Source organism: Theropithecus gelada, chromosome 3, assembly GCF_003255815.1.
Source record: "Theropithecus gelada isolate Dixy chromosome 3, Tgel_1.0, whole genome shotgun sequence".
Taxonomy (NCBI): domain Eukaryota; kingdom Metazoa; phylum Chordata; class Mammalia; order Primates; family Cercopithecidae; genus Theropithecus; species Theropithecus gelada.
Genome location: NC_037670.1, coordinates 26,573,849 through 26,597,311, shown reverse-complemented (window position 1 = coordinate 26,597,311; position 23,463 = coordinate 26,573,849). Strand labels below are relative to the sequence as shown.

Genomic DNA, 23,463 nt, shown 5'->3' with positions numbered 1-23,463 from the left:
CCTGTGTTTATATGTAGGATTAGAAACCCTTATGGCCTCATTCTTTAAAAATTCTCAAACCAATTTCTCTTTTCTTCACCACAGCACAACCTCCAAGAGGGAAAATATTTCTCCAGATTATCCACTCACCCTTTTAGAAGGTCTGACGACTATTAGTCATTTTTGTCTTTTGGAACAAGCCAACCAAAACAAAAAGGTAAATTTTTTTTTTCCTGAGTTCAAGGCAATTTTCATGTATTGTTTTGTCTGTGGTTTATGACTGTTTCAAATAAGTAACATATGTATGTAATGTATGTAACTAATGTGCATATGGAAGTAATGTAAATGTGTATGCAAATATTACATAAGTCATGTACACATGTATGCAAATGCATGTGTGTTAGCAATGCAAGTATATATGCAAATGCGTATGCAAATGCATGTATATAATTATCGCAAATGCATGTGTATAAGTAATGTATGTATGTCAGCCATGAAAACATAATTTTCGTCCTGCTGGCAATCCCTGTGCCAGCCCTTTGCCCATTGTTCCATCATTAGCCTATGAGATAACGTATAAAGCCACTTGTTTGATTTTTAGGCTTATAGTCATCTTTTTCCACATATTTTTTACTTTCTGTCATAGTGTTCGTGAAATCTGAGTTGGCAGACATTTTAGCTTGGTTATTCTACCCTGTGTGGGATTAAGTCTTAGAACCCATCTAACACTTTGGTTGAATGGTTGAAAAGTTTGTAATTTGGAACATCAGACTCACAGCTGTCTCTGTGAAAGAGAACCATGGGTTGAAATGCACAGGGAAGCTTATTGCTCCCACACCACCACATGTATGAGTTGCTTAGAAGAGAGTCCAACAGCCCAGACTTAATCCCGCCAGCACTGCTGCCCTTATGGGAAGAAAAACCATTCCATAGACAAAGCCGGCCTCATGTATTCATTTTAATTTTTAGACCATGGCCACAGGTGATCCTGCCAACTTGAGGAATGCCAGAAATGCCATCTTGGAAGAGCTGCCTCGAACTGTTAACACCATGGCCCTTCTCTGGAATGTTCTCAGAAAGGAGGAGACTCAAAAGAGACCTGTCGATCTCCTAGGGGCCACAAAGGGATCCTCTTCCGTTTACTTTAAAACCACCAAAGTAAGAGGATGTCTCTGTAGTTCTGTCATTTACTTGGTCTTGTATTGTTCCACCCAAAATAAATATGTATAGGAAAGTGTGCATAATAAACAGATGTGCTCAATGAAACCCAAGTCAGAGGTCAGAAGTAGAAATCTCTGGTTCGTTTGTTATCAGTAAGTTTCCTATACCTTAAATGGAGGAGTCCGAGTGGTTTCAGCCTGTTTTCTTCTAATTTTCCATTCACCTTATTTTGTAGTTAAACATAAAGCCTTGGCTGGGCACAGTGGCTCACACCTGTAATCTCAGCACTTTGGGAGGCCCAGGCGGATGGATCACCTGAGGTCGGGAGTTCAAGAACAGCCTGGCCAACATGGTGAAACCCTGTCTATACTAAAAATACAAAAATTAGCCATGTGTGGTAGCACGTGTCTGTAATCCCAGCTACTCAGGAGGCCGAGGCAGGAGAATCGCTGGAACCCAGTGAGCCAAGATCACACCACTGCACTCCAGTGTGGGCAACAGAGCAAAACCCCATCTCAAAAATAATAATAATTAATAAATAAATAAAATCTCTAGAGCTAGGCACGGTGGCTTATGCTTGTAATCCCAGCACTTTGGGAGGCCAAGATGGGTGATGCTTGAGCTCAGGAGTTCGAGACCAGCCTGGCCAACATGGCAAAACCCCATCTCTACAAAAAATACAAAAATTAGCTGGATATGGTGGCAGGTGCCTGTAGTCCCAGCTACTCAGGAGGCCGAGGCAGGAGGATTGCTTGAACCCAGGAGGTGGAGGTTGAAGTGAGCTGAGATCATGCGAGTGCACTCCAGCCTGGGCGACAGTGAGACCCTGTCTCAAAAAAAATAGTCTCCAGTGGTTCAAGGCGGGGGTACCTAGGTCCTCACCTCTCAATGATTTAGAGACCCAAGTCTTGAGTCTCTAAAGCATTTCTGCTGGACAGCTCATCTCTGTTCTGCTTTTAGTGGTGCCTATCAAACGTGGCCCCATCAGTGTGGAATGTCAGGGTGCCTTTGAGTTCTTAAACCAAAAATGTACAACCATGAATATTTATATTATAGTTTAGTCTTCTTCCATTTTCAGTGTCTGCCTCAGAAGGCCGTAGGCGCAGGACTCGGTCGCTCACCATCTGTGTTACTGTGTGTGGTGTCTCAGAATTATCTGCCACATCTGACATCAGTTGAGTGCCCCCAGGTGCCATCTGTGGCCTCAGGGATGAGCCTTGCCATCCTGCGTTTAGGTACCATGGTGCACAGGTGGCCTCCAGACATTCTGTCGATTCCAAGGGTGCCCTAGAAGGGAGTTCTGTATTTCAAGCCTCTACAAGAACCTGCTCTTAAAAAGATTCAGAAAACCTTTTTTCTCACTCAGAAAAAAAAGATTTTCTAAACCTTTTTTAGAGGAACTTCCTGTAGCACTCAGCCTCTCTGAGCCTCCATTTCCTCTTCTGTTAAACCAGGCTGTGGCTAGCATCCTATCCTCATGGGTTGGTGGGAAGAGTAATTACGATAAAGGCTGATGCTCATTAGGCACTTAACTCTTAGCCCTCCCTGAGGAACTCAGGGCCGAGGAGCAGGATCCCCCATTAGTCCCTCTAGAGCGGAAACCATGGTGGAAAGGAGGGGACAGCTCCATGCTGGCTCAGTTGTATCTAATGTGGAATAAACATGGGCAGTTGACACAGGAAGCGCTGGGTAAATCCGTCCCTTCGACAAGACGTTTTGTGCCTGCTGCCAAGCACCAGGCTCTCTTGCTTTACCAGGGGACAAGAGAGATGAAGTCCCTGCCCCCTGGCTGTGGCAGACATTAACTGGCGGTGTAATAACGATGTGAGCAAGGCTTCAGAGAAACGCAGGGTTTCCTGAGAATGTGTGAACAGGAGCCCTGGCCTGGTCTGGGGTTCCTGAGGCAGCGTGACTTCGCTGAGGCCCCAGGTGGAGAGGATTTAACTAGGGTGGGCATTTCAGGCTGGGAGAGCAGCAGGATTTACAGAGCGAGGAACGTGGCAGGAACACAGAGAAATTCATCAGTAGCAAAGTGGAAGGTGGTGAGTGACATCGGGACCATGTTACAGGTTTAATTAAATTGATTACATGATAAAATTAGTTAAATGGTGCTTATTTCTGGAAATTGAGCAAGAACTTTCCTAATGAATATAAGCCCTCCATTGCAGCTGATGGAGTCAAGCTGAGGCTGTGGGATTTCCAGATGGAAACAGTGCTGCAAAGCCTTGCCGGCCTTCCTGCAAGACCCCTGCTGTGTTCACAGCAGCAAGGGTGAAACTCATCATCTCCCGAGATGCTCCTGGCCAATCGAGCTGGCCCTCACTCTTTCCACCTGGCCAATCGAGCTGGCCATCCGTCTCTCCACCTGGCCAATAAGCTGGCCGTCCGTCTCCCCACCTGGCCAGTCGAGCTGGCCGTCCGTCTCCCCACCTGGCCAGTCGAGCTGGCCGTCTGTCTCTCCACCTTGGCCGTTCACTGCTCCTTCCCCCCGGCATGACACGCCACCATCACACATCCAACTCCTTCCAGAAAGGGTTCTGATTCCTCCCTTTGCTGGGATCCACCCATCAGGGAAGCACCTCAGCACAGCATTGGGCACGAACATGACAGGGTCCTTGATCTCGGGAATGGACAGCAGGTGCTGGTTCAATGTATAGGATGCCGTAGCCCCAATATTACCCCGCAGTAACTTTTTTTTTTCCTATTTTCTAGACCATAAGACAGAAAATTTTAGACTTCTTAAACCCCTTGACGGCCCATCTTGGGGTTCAGTTGACAGCAGCTGTTGCGGCAGTGTGGAGCAGAAAGAAAGCCCAGCGTCACAGTAAGATGAAGGTAAAGTTTAAAAAGTTAGAGGAGCAGTTAAACTTACCGTGACAAAGAAATACCACAGAATCATGTGGAGTCAAAGGTGACATTGGAGGCCAGTATGGGAAACTATTGAGTTGATTTAATCATTTTATCGATTTGAGATGGAGTCTCTCTCTTGTCACCCAGGCTGGAGTGCAGTGGTGCGATATTGGCTTGCTGCAACCTCCACCTCCTGGGTTCAAGCGATTCTTCTGCCTTAGCCTCCCAAGTAACTGGAATTGTAGGTGCCCACCACCATGGCCAGCTAATTTTTGTATTTTTTAGTAGAGACAGGGTTTCACCATGTTGGCCAAGCTGGTCTCGTACTCCTGACCTCGTGATCCGCCCACCTCGGCCTCCCAAGGTGCTGGGATTACAGGCGTGAGCCCAAAGATTAATTTCAGTTTGCATTTTGCCCATTCTTTATCCACTTGACTGGTCCACCATGAAGTCCTGCAGGGGTTGGCCTACTGTTTTCAACCTCAGTCCTCTTTGTTCCCTCCCACCCCTGCTCCATCCCCTGCTCAGGGTCTGCTGCTGTACCTCCTGGACACTCCCCCAGTGCTCAGCCTCTGTGGCTGACATGGGCACCTGTTCTCTGAGGAAGGGTCAGTGGTCGGTGTCCGATGCCACCCTCCTGAGCACCTGTGGGCTCCTTCCCTGCTGAGGAGCCTGGCGCTAGTTGTTGTTCTTCCAAATGCCCGTGACCAGGGTGTGCAGACTTATGTCATTAAAAATATGCCTCCCATACCAGGCCTTTCCTTCCAAGGCCAGCAAATGGGAGTCTGGTTTATCTGTTTTTCCTTCCTGTCTTCGTATTTTTGATTCCACCGCTTGTTTCCTTCAAATTTAGTATATATGTTTCTAAAATGCTTTCTACTAAATTCAAACATACCACTATTACAGCCCCATCAGGGACTGCACCTTTTATTCCTAATTTGTATCAAATTGTGTTGTTCCCATGGATGGAGCCTTTACTTGGTTCAATAGGAAATGTTTGTTTAAGAGATTAAAACAGACTGGGCGTGGTGGCTCACACCTGTAATCCCAGCACTTTGGGAGACCCAGGCTGGCAGATCACCTGAGATCAGGAGTTTGAGACCAGCCTGGCCAACATGGCGAAACTCTGTCTCTACTAAAAATACAAAAATTAGCCAGGCATGTTGGTGGGCATCTGTAATCCCAGCTACTCAGGAGGCTGAGGCAGGAGAATCGCTTAAACCTGGGAGGCAGAGGTTGCAGTGAGCCGAGATCACGCCACTGCACTCCAGCCTGGGTGACAGAGCAAGACTCTGTCTCCAAAAAAAAAAAAAAAAAAAAAGATGAAAGCAGATTGATTTCTCCAGGGACGGCTACTATAGAATACTTTTTGTACATCATCCTTATTTAAGCTTTCAAGGAATTTTTTTTTTTCTTGGCAGATTATCCCAGCGGTGAGTGCATCCCAGCTGACCCTTGTCGACTTGGTGTGTGCACTCAGCACCCTGCAGACTGACACGTTGCTGCACCTGGTGAAGGAGGTGGTGAAGAGGCCACCCCAAGTCAAAGGGGGTGACGAGGTAAGGAGGCTGGGGAGTCCTCTAGGCTTCTGTAGATGAGTGGGTGGCATTCGTCATAACTCTCCTTCCTTATAAATTGTGTTTGGGAGGGAAAGATAGGTAACAAGAGTGAGTGGGACTGCTTGGGGTAGTGAAGTGGAGGTGCTGTTTGCTGTGCTTTGGGGGAGACCTATGAAGATTTGATGCTCCTTTTTTAAGGTGGGAACTGCCTGAGGTCAGGGGCTCTCATCCTTGTACCCTGCTGCTGAGGACACTGCCTGGGACACGCCTTCTGGGCACTAAATGGAATAAAATCTTTAGAAAGGGGAAAGGGCACCTGCCTCAAGGAACTTGCAGCTGTAAAGATGTCAAAGAGGAACAAGGCCGGGCGCGGTGGCTCACGCCTGTAATCCCAGCACTTTGGGAGGCCGAGGCGGGCGGATCACAAGGTCAGGAGATCGAGACCACAGTGAAACCCCGTCTCTACTAAAAATACAAAAAATTAGCCGGGCGCGGTGGTGGGCGCCTGTAGTCCCAGCTACTCAGGAGGCTGAGGCAGGAGAATGGCGTGAACCCGGGAGGCGGAGCTTGCAGTGAGCCGAGATTGCGCCACTGCACTCCAGCCTGGGCGACAGCGCGAGACTCCGTCTCAAAAAAAAAAAAAAAAAAAAAAAAGAGGAACAAAACCAGACTCTAGTGAAAGGTGGTAAAGACAGATGTGATTCAGTAACCACTGCGGTAAGGGGAAGTGCTGGGTTCAGTTTAGATTTGTGTGGAGATGACTGGGAAAGGATGAGGGAGGAGGGAGGAGAAGGAGCAGGGATTTAAGGAGAATTGGAGAAGTAGAAAATTACAAAAGAGCAGGCAGGGAGGCTGCTCAGTCCGTAGATGTGATTAGGCCATCTGGATTTGCTAACTGGGGCTTATCCGAATGAGGCTCCTACCCTCCCACAGAGGCTGGGAGATCAAGACTCTGTCTTTCTCAGTGATTCTATTTCAAAGGGATGGCTCCCAGGTCCTTGAGAAACACATTCCTAGGCTGTGGGAGACACATACACATCTCAAAGGGACAGAGAAAGTATTTATCATTGTCAACTTAAAATGCTCTGAGAAAGGGAGGTCAGGGACCTCTCTGCAGGTGTTGGCAGGAACAAACAGTAAATTCTTTGGCAACCTTGAGCTTTCTTGGGCAGGCGTTTGAAGAGGACTGGTGTCCCCATCCTAGTGATCCATGCTGGTGGTGTTTGCTCAAGTCCCTTGATGTGGGGGTGGACAGAATCATTTGTCAAGCAGAGGGCTCAGAGGAGCCTAGCTAGAGTCAGCTCAAGGAGAGAGTCTTTGTCAAGGGCAAACTAAAATTTGTGTACCTTTTTTTTTTTTTTGAGATAGAGTCTCACACTGTCATCCAGGCTGGAGTGCAGTGGTGTGATCTCAACTCACTGCAACCTCCACCTCCTGGGCTCAAGTGATTCTTGTGCCTTGGCCTCCCGGGTAGCTGGGAGTGCAGGTGCATGGAAGTCTCACTTTGTCATCCAGGCTGCAGTGCAGTGGCACAATCACAGCTCACCATAGCCTCGACCTCCCCACGCTCAAGTGATCTTCTCAAGTAGCTGAGACCACACGTGCACACCACCACGCCTGACTAATTTTTATATTTTTTGTAGTGACGGGGTTTGCCATGTTGCCCAGACTGGTCTGGAACTCCTAGGCTCAAGCAATCCTCCTGCCTCGGCCTCCCAAAGTGCTGGGATTACGGGCGAGAGCCATCATGCCTGGCTGCATAATTTTTTATAAAAGTAGAAAATAAATGTCAGAGAACATAAGTCATGATAGACACTCTGAGAAAGAGATTTCATCTGGCTGCTGTGAAACAGAAACCTTCAGGCTGATGTCATTGAACCAAGAAGTTCCTTGTAATTTTTCTGCTCAATTTCATTACAGCAGCCTGGAGGGCCCAGGTCGTCTAGAGAGCTTCTTCAGTTATACACAGTGGACTTAAAACAGGGCAAGCTGTGTGGTTTAATATTTGCATTCCCTTAGAGTCTTCTGTTTTTGTTTTTACCAAAGCAGACTTCATCATTGAAAGCAGCAGAGCCGTTTTGCTCTTAAGTTAATAAAAACCAGGGATTTATTTCAATCTTGAAATAATTGCCTTCTGTCAAACAATTTAAAATCATACAGTTAGCAAAAATTTAAGAATAATCTAAATGAAAATTAGGGGGCCTGGGCATGGTGGCTCATGCCTGTAATCCTAGCACATTAGTCCAGGAGTTCAAGACCAGCCTGGGCAACGTAGGGAGACACCGTCTCTACAATAAATTAAAAAATTAGCTGGGGGTGGTAGTGCACACTTGTAGCCCCAGCTAATTGGGAGGCTGAGGCAGGAGGATCAGTTGAGCACACGAGTATGAGGTTGTAGTGAGCTATGATGGAGCCATTGCACTCCAGCCTGAGTGACAGAGTGAGACCCTGTCCACAAAAAAGAAAATTTGTGCAATGGAAAAGTGATTATTAAAAAATATAGCTTTACTTGAACAGATATTTGTGTGCTGATGTTCATAGCAGCATTATTCACAGCAGCCAAAAGGCAGAAGCAATCCATGTGTGTATCAGTGGGTACGCAGATAACAAAGTGAGATCTGTGCATGTAGTGGGTTAGTACTCAGCTTTAACAGGAATGAAATTCTGACACGTGCTACAACATGGATGTCAGATCCTTAACATGGATGAACCTTTTTTTTTTTTTTGAGATGGAGTCTCACTCTGTTGCCCAGGCTGGAGTGCTGTGGCACAATCTTGGCTCACTGCAAGCTCTGCCTCCTGGGTTCATGCCATTCTCCTGCCTCAGCCTCCCGAGTACCTGGGAGTACAGATGCCCGCCACTGCGCCCGGCTAATTTTTTGTATTTTTAGTAGAGATGGGGTTTCACTGTGTTGGCCAGGATGGTCTCGATCTCTTGACCTCGTGATCCGCCTGCCTTGGCCTCCCAAAGTGCTGGGATTACAGGCGTGAGCCCTCGCGCCTGGCGACATGGATGAACCTTGAAGACATTAAGTTGAATGAAGTAAGCCAGTCACAAGAGGACTAACACAGTTCTATATCTGGGAAAAAAAAAAAAAGAAACTCAACTGTGTCCTCCCTCAACAACATAACAATCAACACAGAAGACCTCTTACCGCAGATATGCGGGGAGTTCTCCCCACCAGCAGGCAAGCAATTGAGTCCGCAGTGGACACCAGTTGGGTGTCCTCCAATTCGATTCCTACTCTATCTGCTTGGAGACAGTGTCAGATCCCACAGGGTAAGGACTCAGTCCCAAGAGCACCCTCAACTTCAGACACCAGTCACGAGTCCGGGCCTCTGGAACTTCTGACTGACTAGCTTCAAGTTGGGATTCCCACAAACCCCCTCTTTGGGTTCAATTAATTTGTCAGAGCAGCTTGCAGAACTCCAGAAACACGTTTACTGGTTTATTATAAAGGCCACTACTAAGGATACAGATGAAGGGGTGCATAGGGCGAGGCATGGGGGAAGACGTGCGGAGCTCCCACACCCTCCGTGGGCACAGAACCTTCATGTGCTCTGCTCTCCAGAAGCTCAGCAAACCCAGTCCTCTTGGGCCTCTTATGGAAACTTCACTGGATGGGCATGACTAAAGCATGGACAACCGTGTCGAAATGTGACTGGACAAAAAGAATGTGATCTAATACTTAATACAGTGACTGGGGAAACCCAGTAGGGCCTGCCTGTTCAGATTCTTCTTGGCCTGTCTGCACAGCACTCCTTCCTCCAGGGTGTGGGACAGGACCCTCCCCAGAATGAAAGTCTTATGAACCATAGTCAGATTAGAGTCCTGCCTTGGGACAAGTAAAAGGAGGGCAGGAGTTACGAACCAAGAACTGGACAGAAACACATTAAAAAAAATAGGGAGGTAGGCAGGAAGACAGGTAGGTAGGTAGGTAGGTAGGTAGATAGATAGATAGATAGATAGATAGATAGATAGATAGATAGATTAATCGCTAGAAGTAGGTAGGTAGGTAGGTAGATGTAGGTAGGTCGGTAGGTAGATAGATGTAGGTAGGTAGGTAGGTAGATAGGTAGATAGATAGATAGAAGTAGGTAGGTAGATAGATGTAGCTAGGTAGGTAGATGTAGGTAGGTAGATAGATGTAGGTAGGTAGGTAGATGTAGGTAGGTAGGTAGATGTAGGTAGGTAGGTAGATGCAGGTAGATAGAAGTAGGTAGGTAGGTAGGTAGATAGATATTATGATTTTAGAGTGTTAAAGGGTGGCTCACTCCTGTAATCCCAACACTTTGGGAAGCCGAAGCAGGGAGATTGCTTGAGCCCAGAAGTTCAAGACCAGCCTGGGCAACAAAGTAAAACCCTGACTCTCCAAAAAAAAAAAAAAAAAGAAAGAAAAAAATAGCCAGGCATGGTAGTACCCACCTGTAGCCTCAGCTACTTGGGAGGCTGAGGTGGGAGAATCACTTGAGCCAGGGAAGTTGAGGCTGCATTGAGCCAAGATCACGCCACTGCACTCCAGTACAGAGCAAGACCCTGTCTCAAAACGAAAGAAATACTTTTTTTTTTTTCACATCAGACAGGTCATGTGCCGACCATTGTAACAAGGCTTGAGGGTGGCACATCTCACACGTGCACATGAACACCCAATCATCACACTCATGAACTACAGATGGACCAGAAGACTTTTTTTCAGCCTCGCATATGACACAGGGCAGCCCCCTATAGAAATGTCCAGGCCCCGAGGGCCTGGCCGTTGGACGTCACCCAGCTGGTTATCCTCCAGCCCCTGGTCTCTTCCTTCGTTCCAGTGTTGATCGACAATGCCCTATGCGCACTGAGTGGTGTGGTGGAGGCTAAATAGTGAAAAGAACAGTTCCTGCCCTCAGTCCTCCTATATTCTAGCTTGGCAAAGAAGAGAGAAGAGAAGCGAAGCCATCCTAAAAAATAACAACACTGCGAGGCCAGGCTATGGAGCCGGCTCAGTAACACCACGGCGAGGCCAGGCTGCGGAGCCTGCTCAGTGCTTAAGGCACCAAATGTAAAAGGACCCCAATGACTCCCACAGTATTTCTTGGGGATCTGGCCCAGGTCTCCCAATCTCCCAAGAACGTATGGTCGTCCTGTTGCCTTTCACTTTTGTTTTTTTTTGTTTTTTCTTTTTTCTGAGACAAAGTCTCGCTCTGTCGCCCAGGCTGATCACAGCTCACTGCAAGCTCCACCTCCCGGGTTCACGCCATTCTCCTGCCTCAGCCTCCTGAGTAGCTGGGACCACAGGCGCCCACCACCGTGCCTGGATAATTTTTTGTATTTTTAGTAGAGACGGGGTTTCACCGTGTTAGCCAGGATGGTCTCAATCGCCTGACCTCATGATCCACTGGCCTTGGCCTCCCAAAGTGCTGGGATTACAGGCGTGAGCCACTGTCCCCCGCCTTTTTTTTTTTTTTTTTTTTTGAGGTGGAGTCTCGCTCTCAAAAAGAGAGCCAGGCTGTCAGGAGTCAGACTGAAATGCAGTGGCGTGATCTTGGTTCACTGCAACCTCTACCTTCTTGGTTCAAGCGGTTCTCCTGCCTCAGCCTCCTGAGTAGCTGGAATTACAGGCTTGCGCCACCATGCCCAGTTAATTTTTTTGTATTTTTAGTAGAGATAGGGTTTCGCCATGTTGGCCAAGCTGGTCTTGAACACCTGACCTCAAGTGATCCACCCGCCTTGGCTTCCCAAAGTGCTGGGATTACAGGCGTGAACCACCACACTTGGCCTCTTTTCACTCTTGTCCATAAATGTTAGGAGTGGGAATGACACGCCACAGGGCAGTCTGTGCCACTGCAGGCTTGGTGGCCGTAGAACCAAGGGGTTCTTCGAGGGGCTGTCCTGCAGACAGCTCTGCAGAGGCTGTGACAGCCAGAGCGAGTGTTTTTAGGTTGTGTTCCTTCACATTACTTGAATTTCTACAAATACCTGCAATTTCTAGTCTTTCCTGGGCTATAAAGGAACTGGATTTTATCTAGCTGACTGGTTTTTGGCGGTTCAAATAACAAAACTACATTTTGTGGTTAGTTTAGTTAATTAATAGCTGCAAATAGCTTTTTACAAGCAAGGAGCGGGGGAAACGTGTGTTTTGGAACTTGTTTCCAAGTAGTTCCAGCCACAGGGTTTTTGGGGAAACTGTCTGGGTTGGGTTTGAAGTAATCTTCTAAACTAAGAATTAGAATTTTTTGGCTGGGTATGGTGGCTCTACTTGGGAGGCTGAGGCATGAGGATCACTTGAACGAGGGAAGCAGAGGTTGCAGTGAGCTGAGATTGCACTAGTGTACTCCATCCTGGACAACAGAACAAGACTCTTGTGTCAAAGAGAAAGAGACAGAGAAAGAAAGGGAGGGAGGGAGAGAGGAAAAGAAAAGAGAAGAGAGAAAGAAGCAAAAGAATTAGAATTTTGTCTTGTCTCTTGGTAATCATGTGCATTCATTGGAGTCAACACTGGCCCTAGCTCTCTGTTTGGGGAAGTTCAGTTACAATACTGATTTTCCCTAAATGCTTCCTGATGCCTGGCATGGAAAGGGGGTACACAGGATGGGAGATCACTGTAGAAGTCTAAGGGGGCACGAATGATTTGGGGGCTCCTAGGACACACTTATTTTAATTGTACATGATGGGCACTGTCATGTCTGTTGTTTTATCTGAAAGATTCTTTAGTCGAAAACCTTTGCTTTGTTAGGCTATAGATCTGTTTCACTTTGTATCTGAATTCTTTTTAGCCTTATTTCCCACCAACCCGGAGTAATTGATTTTACTTTCATTTTCAGAAATCGCCCCTAGTGGACATTCCTGTGTTGCAATTTTGCTATGCTTTTCTCCAAAGGTAATATAGTCTCTCGTCCTCTAAAAACTTCCTTAAATACAGATACTGTGGCAGTGAGCATGCATAATATCTCTGGTTTTATTTCTAGACTACTAGAGAGCCACAGTTCAGAAAATATCTTAAAGTTGTCATCATTTCTTCCCGAGGTATTGATCTGTACTTTTCCTTCTTCAGAGAGTTAACATCTTAAAATCTGTACACTGTATCTCGAACACTTTATATGAGCAAAGCTTTATGTGAGGCCTATTAAACTTTAAAAGGCTCAGATTTGCATTAAATTGATACAGAAAAAGAAAAAAAAAAAACACAGATAGGGAAGTGTTAAAGACCTCTTTCAGAAAAAGGAGAAATGGGCAGGGCGTGGTGACTCATGCCTGCAATCCCAGCACTTTGGGAGGCCGAGGCAGGCCGATCACTTGAGGCCAGGAGTTTGAGACCAGCCTAGCCAACATGGTAAAACCTCGTCTGTACTAAAAATACAAACATTAGTTGGGCATGGTGGCATGCACCTGTAATCCCAGCTACTCGGGAGGCTGAGGCAGGAGAATGGCGTGAACCCGGGAGGCGGAGGTTGCAGTGAGCAGAGAGCGCACCACTGTTCTCCAGCCTGGGTGACAGCAAGGCTCTGTCTCAAAAGAAAAAAAAATCTGGTGACGTTCTCAGTGTGCCGTCCCGTGTTTGATGCGGAGAGGTCTCGGCTTTGATTTGCTAAGTTGATATAGGTATTAGGTGTCTTAGCCAACAGAGCATTAAAGAGGATTCCCCAGGTTTTTCCCCATGGATGAAAAATAAGCTTTACTGGACCTCATTCAGATCTTACAATGGCCGCATCCCAGGCGCAGCTCTGTGTTGCTGTAAATGAGGGTGAGGGGGCTGGGTGCGGTGGCTCATGCCTATAATCACGGCACTTTGGGAGACTGAAGTGGGTGGGTCACTTGAGGCCAGGAGTTTGAGACCAGCCTGGCCAATATAGTAAAACCCCATATCTACTAAAACTACAAAAAAAAAATTAGCCAGGGCTTGGTGGTGTCATGCCTGTAGTCCCAGCTACTCAGGAAGCTGAGGCAGGTGAATCACTTGAACCCAGGAGGCAGAGGTTGATGTGAGCTGACATCACGCCACTGTACTGCAGCCTGGGGGACAGAATGAGACTCTATCTCAAAAAAAAAAAAAGAGGGGGTGAGGGAGGTATAGACCACTTCTCAGGGAAGCCTCGGGATCCCTACATAGCCATCAGGAGTCTCACTATAAATAACTCCGACAACCAGGCACAGGCTCCTTGGTTCACAGTTAACATTCCGTGGTTATTCCTACTCACCACATTCTGAAGTTGCAGGATGGTAAATCGAGGCCTCCTGGCAGATGACCAGGGTGGGGTTAAATTCAGACCACTTCCCCCGTGAGCATCATTGTCGTTCGTTCCTCCAGGAGTTAAAGATGAGCCCGTCACTTCCCTCCTATGACAGCTAATATATGTTGTGTTGCTGGCGAATGTTGACTGTAGGGGCCTAAGGGATAGTCAAGCTTTCCCAGCAGCTGCAGGTTAGATTTGGTCTTCCTCCTTTTGCCGAGGAGGAACCACCTAGGTCACACAGTAGGTAGTAAGTTGGAGAACCAGGACTTGGACCTGGGACACTCTGACTGCAGTCTGAGCTTTCACTTCCTGAGCTGCGCTGTCTCGCTTTGGAGCAGTCATCTCAGAATCCTCCTCCTGAGAGCTACAGAGGGGGGTAGGCCAGTTTCCTGGTGAGTGTCCCGGGACCTAATGCTTTGCAGCCTTCCGACAGGTGATGCTCTGTTACCAGCCACTTTAGGGAAGCAGAATATCAGCTCAAAAAGGCCTGAGAGATCAGCCAGGCACGGTGGCTCACGCCTGTAATCCCAGCACTTTGGGAGGCCGAGGCAAGTGGATTTACTTGAGTCCAGGAGTTCAAGACCAGCCTGACCAATGTGATGAAACCCCATCTCTACTAAAATACAAAAAATTAGCCCGGTGTGGTGGCAGGCGCCTGTAATCCCAGCTCGGGAGGCTGAAGAATGAGAATCACTTGAACTCGGTGGGGCAGAGGTTGCAGTGAGCCGAGATTACGCTACTGCACTCCAGCCTGGGCGACAGAGCAAGACTCTGTCTTACAAAAAAGGAAAGGCCTGAGAGATCAAGGTTGATCATCTAGTTTAAGGCTTTTATTTTACAGACAAGGAAACCAGGCAGCAGTAGGATTTCAGGTTCCCAAACTCCAAGTGCTCGCCAGAATACCAAAGTTTAGCTTGTGTATGTTGTAATTTTTTAAAAAGAAAAAAAGGTCGGTGGGGTGTGCTGTTTACCCTTTGCTTTCCAACCGCCAGGATCTTAAATGTGCTTATAAATAAATGTTGTATTTTGACCTGTTCATGGTTAAGTGTTTTTCCTATCTTTTTAAAAAACAGGCTTCCAGTACCAGCCTTGCAAGAGAACTTTTCTTCACTGTTGGGAGTATTGAAGGAGTCTGTACAGTTGAATCTAGCCCCACCTGGGTATTTTCTGCTTCTCAGGTATCATGTCACCACATTGTCATTGTGTAATATTTTCTTTTGGCACATATTTTATTTCTGCGGCATTTTTAATCTGAAGCTGACTGTCTCCCGACAGCATGCTGAATGACTTTGTAACAAGAACTCCCAACCTGGAAAACAAGAAGGATCTAAAAGACCTGCAGGTTTGTATACGAAAGAGGTTCAGCCAAATGATATTACCCCAGCAGTGCTGTCCTCCTTTGGGGATATCAGATAGCAGATAGGCAAGAGACGTTGGACAGAATCTGAGGTTAGCTTTGCACTTGTTCTCAAGTCTTTCTTCCCCCCTCGCTGTCTCTGGAGAGTTCAGTCAGACCTGGGGCCCAGGTTTTCTCATGAAGGTTCTTGTGTAATGCTTGAGCAATCGATTGTGGAACTGACAGCTGCACCCCTCACCCTCCACGCTGTATGCAGATGTATGTGGACCTCACTGTGAAACATAAGTGGAATTAGAAATCTATCTCGCACCGGACACGGTGGCACACACTTGTAATCCCAGCACTTCGGGAGGCTGAGGCGGGCAGATTGCTTAAGCTCAGGAGTTCGAGACCAATCTGGGTAACATAGTGAGACCTCATCTCTACAAAAATACAAAAATTAGCCTAGTGTGGTAACTACACCTATAGTCCCAGCTACTCGGGAGGCTGAGGATCCCTTGAGCCTGGGAGATTGAGGCTATAGTGAGCTGTGATCATGCCACTGCACTTCAGCCTGGCAACAGAGACCCTGTCTCAAAAAAAATTAAAAAAAGGATGCTATCTCCATACATGGATATTTCCTTTTTTTTTTTCTTTTTTTTTGGTGGGGGGGTGGGAGGTTGGACAGAATCTCACTCTGTCACCCAAGCTAGAGTGCAGTGGCACGGTCTCAGCTCACCGAAACCTCCACCTCTTGGGTTCAAGCAATTCTCCTGCCTCAGCCTCCCAAGTAGCCGAGATTACAGACACACGTCACCACGCCTGGCTAATTTTTTGCGTTTTTAATAGAGACGAGGTTTCTCCATGTTGTCTGGTCTGGTCTCAGACTCCTGACCTCAGGTGATCCTCCTGCCTCGGCTTCCCAAAGTGCTGGGATTCCAGGCGTGAGCTACCACACCCAGCCTCCATACATGGATTTCTTTCCTTAAACGCCTTATCTCCCATTATAACAGTAATGTATGCTCATAAAAATTTGTTTAATACTGAAAAATAAAACCCATCCATAGGAGAAGGAAAATTCAGAGTGGAGTGCCAACTAATAAATATGGAAGTTATGATGAAGTTGGGATAATCACTATTTTGCAAACCATTATAGACCTTGATTCAGTTGGCTTTTCTATCATATTTATAGCCTTGGCGATACTACTGCTAATCTTTATGATCCCTGGCATTTGTGAAAGGTATATCCAGAAACAGCCTCAGGTCTGCAGTTCTGAATCACAAAAGTACTGTATAAAGCACAGTAGGCTGGGCACGGTGGCTCACACCTGCAATCCCAGCGCTTTGGGAGGCCGAGGCAGGCGGATCACCTGAGGTCAGGGATTCAAGAGCAGCCTGGCCAACATGGTGAAACCCCACCTCTACTAAAAATACAAAAATTAGCCACGCGTGGTGGCGCACACCTATAATCCCAGCTACTCGGGAGGCTGAGGCAGGAGAATCGCTTGAACCTGGGAGGCAGAGGTTGCAGTGAGCCGAGATCTCACCACTATACTCCAGCCTGGGTGACAAGCATGAAACTTGGTCTCAAAAAAAAAAAAATACCATAAAGCATAATTGGAAAATTCCGGTGCCTCCTCCTTTGGCCTTGACTTGTAGCCAGAGAAGAAAACATCATTACAGTGCCGATGCTGCCCGTCCAGGTGCTGGGACAGCACTTGCTCACCTAAGCCCTCCCTGCTTTTGTGGCCTGTTGCCTGTAGCAGGCCCCTCTCTCTTCAGCCTGCCTGGAGAGGGCTCTGGCCACAGACATTCCCTCTGTTGTTGCAGCTGGCACGCCTCTTCTCTGCTCCTTTTGGTTGAGGGGACCAGGTGGCATCTGCTTCTTTCTGTCTCATGACACCTAGCATCCCCAACACTAATTCCTTCCTACTATTTTGAGCCACACCCTATACTTCTTCCCCACTGGGGATATAGAAAAAAACAAAGTGTGATTTTCCTACCACAGTCTCATAACATAGAATACTTCGGTGACCTCGTAACCAAAATGTGTGGGAATTTCTCCCCACCAGCAACCAAGCTAGTAGTTCTGCAGTGGACACTAGATAGGCGTCATCCAGTTCCATTCAATTCTGGCATTCTCCACCTAGAGATATCTTCAGATCCCGCAGGTTGAGGGCGCAGTCCCACAACACTGCCCCACCCCTTCAGATGCCAATCACAAGCCCCAAGTGTTTTCATCTGTGCGTCTGACAGACCAGCTCTAAATTGGAGTTCCCCCATTCACTCCTTGGGTTCTGTTAATTAGCTGGAGTGGCTCATGGAACTCAGGAAACACATTGAACAGTTTATTTTATTATTTATTTATTTATTTATTTATTTTGAGACGGAGTCTTACTCTTGTTGCCAAGGCTGGAGTGCAATGGCACAATCTCAGCTAACTGCAACCTCCGCCTCCCAGGTTCAAGCGATTCTCTTGCCTCAGCCTTCCGAGTAGCTGGGATCACAGGCACCTGCCACCATGCCCAGCTAATTTTTGTATTTTTAGTAGAGACAGAGTTTCGCCATGTTGGCCAGGCTGGTCTTGAACTCCTGACCTTATGACCTGGCCGCCTCAGCCTCCCAAAGTGCTGGGATTACAGGCATGAGTCACTGCACCTGGCTGACCAGTTTATTATAAAGGAGATTAGAAAGGATACAGATGGGCCGGGCGCGGTGGCTCAAGCCTGTAATCCCAGCACTTTGGGAGGCCGGGCGAATCACGAGGTCAGGAGATTGAGACCATCCTGGCTAACACGGTGAAACCCTGTCTCTACTAAAAAATACAAAAAACTAGCCGGGCGAGGTGGTGGGTGCCTGTAGTCCCAGCTACTCAGGAGGCTGAGGCAGGAGAATGGTGTAAACCTGGGAGGCGGAGCTTGCAGTGAGTTGAGATCCGGCCACTGCACTCCAGCCTGGGCGACAGGGCGAGACTCTGTCTCAAAAAAAAAAAAGGATACAGATGAATCGATGATTAGGCAAGGGACTTGGGAAGGGGCACGGAGCTTCCATGCCCTCCTTGGGCACCACCCTCTAGGAACCTCCACATGTTTAGCCATCCAGAAGCTCATTCAAACCCAGTTACTTTGGGGTTTGTGGAAGCTTCATTACATAGGCATGATGGATTAAATCATTGGTCATTGCTGATCAATTTAACCTTTAACCCTTCTCCCCTTCCTGGAGGTTGGGGAGCTGAAGTTATCTGGGGGTCCGCAGCCACAGCCATCTCAGTAGCATACAAAAAGACACATATTACTTTGGAGAATCCAAGGAATTTAGGAGTTATAGCTGGGAAATGGGGAGAAAGGCCAAAAACATTTCCACAATATCACACTCATCCACTCAGTGCTTTCATCAGTCCTTACAGGAACTCCTCTAAGCCCCTAAACCCTTTTCCTGACTTTCCTTCTGCCCTTCACACCCAGCCCTGCCTAAGTTAGCCGATTAGCCTGTTCCCTCGAGCGCACCCACCCAGCAGGCAGGTGTGCCCTGCTTCACGCCTCAACACAACTGCTGAGCCTGGGAACCTTGTGGCACAGTTGAGATCAGGATTATAAAATTCTCAGATGTCAAGGATTATAGCCACTCTTAGCTGATGACACTGGCTCAGAAGCCAGCTTCAAGTTTGTCTCTCTAGCTACTAACCAGATTCTTTACTGATCATACTTCTGAGAGTGGATGACTCCTCACTTTACCCCACTGAGTCAGTTTAACTTATTGACCTTTATTTCTTGTTATATTATTGAAAGATGCATTTCTAGGAAGAACCCGTGGTCCTAGATAAACCAGAAAGCCAAACCACTGAATACAATTTATGGCTTTTTCATGACATGCTGCGATGACTTGCAATCTCTGTATATTTTACCTACATTGGCCAGTATAGTAGCCATTAGCCACAGATGGCTGTTAAGCACTTGAAGTGTGTCTAGTCTACAGTCTAGGCAACATAGGGAGACCTCGTCTCTACAAGAAATTTAAAAATTATCCAGATGTGGTGGCATGCACCTGTAGTCCCAGCTACCTGGGAGCCTGAGGATGGCTTGAGCCCAGGAGGTCGAGGCTGCAGTCAGTCTTTTTTATTTTTATTTTTTTGAGATGGAGTCTTGCTCTGTTATTGGGGGAACCCACCCCCAGTATTTCAACGTAGGTTCTTCTGTTTTCCATAAGTGTTGGCCAGCTGATAAGTAAAGAGAGATAGTATAAAGAGAGAAATTTTATAGTTGGGCCACCGGGGGTGACATCACATATCGGTAGGACTGTGATGCCCACCCAAGCCTCAAAACCAGCAAGTTTTTATTAAGGGTTTCAAAAAGGGAGAGAGTGTAAGAACAGGGAGTACATACAAAGATCACATGCTTCAAAGGGCAAAAAGCAGAACTACTAATAAGGGTCTAACAGAGATCACATGCTTCTGAGGTAACAGGACAAAGGGCAAAAAGCAGAACTACTAATAAGGGTCTAACAGAGATCACATGCTTCTGAGATAACAGGACAAAGAGCAAAAGCAGAACTACTGATAAGGATCCAACAAAGATCACAAGGGAAAGGGCAAAAGCAGAACTAGTGATAAGGGTCTATGTTCAGCAGTGCACGTATTATCTTGATAAACATCTTAACAGAAAACAGGGTTCCAAAGCAGAGAACCAGTCTGACCACAGATTTACCAGGGTGGAGTTTTTCCCCACCCTAATAAGCCTGAGGCTACTGCAGGAGACCAGGGCGTATCTCAGTCTTTATCTCAACCGCATAAGACAGACACTCCCAGAGTGGCCATTTATAGACCTCCCCCCAGGAAAGCATTCCTTTCCCAGGTATTAATATTAATATTCCTTGCTAGGAAAAGAATTTAGCAATATCTCTCCTACTTGCACATCCATTTATAGGCTCTCTGCAAGAAGAAAAATATAGCTGTTTTTGCCCGACTCTGCAGGCAGTCAGATCTTATGGTTGTCTTCCCTTGTTGCCTAAAAATCACTGCTATTCTGTTCTTTTTCAAGGTGCACTGATTTCATATTGTTCAAACACACATGTTTTACAATCAATTTGTACAGTTAACACAATTATCACAGTGGTCCTGAGGAGACGTCCATCCTCAGCTTACGAAGATAAAAGGATTAAGAGATTAAAGTAAAGACAGGCATAAGAAATTATACAAGTATTATTTGGGAACTGATAAATGTCCATATTAAAATGAAATCTTCACGATTTATGTCCCTCTGCCGCGGCTCCAGCCGGTCCCTCTGTTTGGGGTCCCTGACTTCGTGCAACACTCTGTCACCAGGCTAGAGTGCAGTGGCGCTATCTTGCCTCATCGCAATCTCTGCCACCTGGGTTCAAGCATTTCTCCTGCCTCAGCCTCCCAAGTAGCTGGGATTACAGGCACACCCCACCATGCCCAGCTAATTTTTGTATTTTTAGTAGAGACAGGGTTTCACCATGTTGGCCATGATGGTCTCGATCTCTTGACCTTGTGATCCACCTGCCTCAGCCTCCCAAACTGCTGGAATTACAGGCATGAGCCACCACGCCCAGCCGCAGTGAGTCTTGATTGCACCACTGCACTCCAGTCTGGCTGACAGAGAAAGACCCTGTCCTGCCCACTACCTCCCAAAAAAAAAAAAAAAAACGTGGTAGTCTGAATTGAATGTGCTGTAAGTGCAAAATACGCATTGGATTTCAGACTTAGGGCACACACAAAAGAGAATGCAAAATCTCATTAATAGTTTTTGTTTTTGTTTTTTCTTTTTGAGACAAAGTTTTGCTCCTGTTGCCCAGGCTGGAATGCAATGGCACGATCTAGGCTCACTGTAACCTCCACCTCCCAGGTTCAAGCAATTCTCCTGCCTCAGCCTCCAAAGTAGTTGGGATTACAGGCACACACCACCACACTCACCTAATTTTGTATTTTTGCTAGAGACAGGGTTTCACCATGTTGGTCAGGCTGGTCTCAAACGCCTGACCTCAGGTGATCCGCCCACCTCAGCCTCCCAAAGTGCTGGGATTATAGGCATGAGCCACCATGCCCAGCCTATTAATAATTTTTATATTGAGTGCATGTTGATAATATTTTGTATATATTGGGTTAAATAAAATATATTATTAATTTTTTTTTTTTTGAAACGGAGTCTCACTCTGTCATCCAGGCTGGAGTGCAATGGCATGATCTCGGCTCACTGCAGCCTCTGTGTCCCGGGATCAAGCAATTCTCTTGTCTAAGCCTCCCGAGTAGGTGGGACTGCAGACATGTGGCATCGCGCCCAGCTAATTTTTGTATTTTTTTTTAGTAGACTCCGGGTTTCACCATGTTGGCCAGGATGGTCTCGAACTCCTGACTTCAAGGGATCCCCCTGCCTCAGCCTCAGCCTCCCAAAGTGCTGGGAGTACAGGCATGAGCCACCACACCCAGCCTATATTATTAATTTAACTGTTTATTTTTACCTTTAATGTGGCTCCTAGAAAGCTTAATGTTACATATATGCTCACAGTTGCCTGCATTTTATTTCTATTGGACAGTGCTGTTTTAGGCACTTAACATTCTTTTCCTTATTTAACTTCCTTTCCCCGTCCTCCTGATTATTCTCAGGAAATCACTCAGAAAATCCTAGAAGCTGTGGGGAACATTGCTGGCTCTTCCTTGGAGCAAACCAGCTGGCTAAGCAGAAATCTGGAAGTGAAGGCCCAACCTCAGGCCTCTCTAGAAGAATCTGATGTTGAGGAGGACCTATATGGTAAGTGGAGACGGGTCAGCGGATGGTGCTTCTGGTCAGCGGGTGGTTCTAGCTTTTCCTTAAGAGAGATCTTGAGTGTTCTCACCACAAAAAGAAAGAAAGTATTTAAGATAGGCTGGATGCCGTGGCTCACTCCTGTAATCCCAGCACTTTGGGAGACCAAAGCGGGAGGATCGCTTGAGGCCAGGAGTTTGAGACCAGCCTGGCCAACATGGCAAAACCCCGTCTCTACTAAAAATACAAAAATTAGCCAGGCATGGTGGCACATGCCTGTAGTCCCAGTTATTCGGAAAGATGAGGCAGGAGAATTGCTTAAACCTGGGAGGTGGAGGCTGCAGTGAGCTGAAATCACACCACTGCACTCCAACCTGGGCGACAGGGTGAGACTCTTCTCAAATAAATAAATAAATAAATAAATAAATGTTGAATGTTAACAGAGAGGAGTACCTGAGTCATATGGACACAATTGGTGTGAAAGGTGGGAGCTGATGGCTCACATTCATGCAGTGCTTTTGGGGACAGTAAATGGTGACCCATCCATCATAGTTAACACACAAATGCCTCTTTCTGTTCACAGATGCTGCTGCAACTTCAGCAATGGTGTCTTCATCCGCCCCTTCCGTGTACAGCGTGCAAGCCCTCTCTCTCCTGGCAGAGGTAAATACACACCTGACCTGTCATCCTTTATGGAAATAAGTGCTGTCACAAGTTGTTGCAAAGACATTTGTTCATTCTCAGGTGCCAGTGAGCGTGGGCTGCACCCTCCCAGGTGAGCTCATCCATCAGGCAGCATTGGCCTCAAGCTGCACCGTGGAGAGTCTTGCTCTGTTGCCAGGCTGGAGTGCAGTGGCGCAATCTCGGCTCACTGCAACCTCCGCCTCCCGGGTTCAAGTGATTCCCCTGCCTCAGCCTCCTGAGTAGCTGGGACTACAGGTGCACACCACCACGCCCAGCTAATTTTTTGTATTTTAGTAGAGATGGGGTTTCACTGTGTTGGCCAGGATGGTCTCAATCTCCTGACCTCGTGATCCACCCACCTTGGACTCCCAAAGTTCTGGGATTACAGGCGTGAGCCACCACACCCGGCCATGACTGCACTTCTTACTGTCGCTTGCTTCCGAGGGTTTCTGATTTCTTTCTTTTTTTTTTTTCTTTCTGTTTTCTTTTTTTGAGATGGAGTCTCGCTCTGGAGTCTGCACTCAGGCTAGAGTGCAGTGGCGTGATCTCGGCTCACTGCAACCTCTGCCTCCTGGGTTCAAGCAGTTCTCCTGCCTCAGCCTCCTGAGTAGCTGGGATTACAGGACCTGGCTAATTTTTGTATTTTTAGTAGAGATGAGGTTTCACCATGTTGGCCGGCCTGGTCTCAAACTCCCAACCTCAAGTGACCACCCACCTCAGCCTCCCAAAGTGCTGGGATTACAGGTGTGAGCCACCACGCCCAGCCAGTTTCTGTTTTCTTAGGGTCTTGTTCTTTTAGGTACTGGCTTCCCTCCTGGACATGGTTTATCGAAGTGACGAGAAGGAGAAAGCTGTGCCGTTAATCTCCCGTCTGCTTTACTATGTTTTTCCATACTTACGCAACCACAGGTAACGTCAT

At 47.1% G+C, this 23,463-nt stretch overlaps 1 protein-coding gene and 1 non-coding gene across 2 annotated transcripts in view; one reads left to right on the top strand and one right to left on the bottom strand.

Annotated features, from left to right (window-relative positions):
- Positions 1-23,463, top strand: part of DOP1B (DOP1 leucine zipper like protein B) — a 120,339-nt gene that overhangs the window by 82,646 nt on the left and 14,230 nt on the right. The window contains exons 20-29 of the mRNA XM_025380961.1: positions 85-196; positions 949-1,137; positions 3,853-3,975; positions 5,412-5,549; positions 12,354-12,409; positions 14,837-14,941; positions 15,039-15,105; positions 21,722-21,866; positions 22,444-22,523; positions 23,344-23,453. Coding sequence (XP_025236746.1) covers positions 85-196; positions 949-1,137; positions 3,853-3,975; positions 5,412-5,549; positions 12,354-12,409; positions 14,837-14,941; positions 15,039-15,105; positions 21,722-21,866; positions 22,444-22,523; positions 23,344-23,453 — 1,125 coding nt within the window. The remainder of the gene's footprint in view (positions 1-84; positions 197-948; positions 1,138-3,852; positions 3,976-5,411; positions 5,550-12,353; positions 12,410-14,836; positions 14,942-15,038; positions 15,106-21,721; positions 21,867-22,443; positions 22,524-23,343; positions 23,454-23,463) is intronic.
- Positions 10,124-10,228, bottom strand: LOC112621966. Its single transcript, XR_003118884.1, has one exon. It is a non-coding gene; the product is annotated as a small nucleolar RNA U13 (small nucleolar RNA).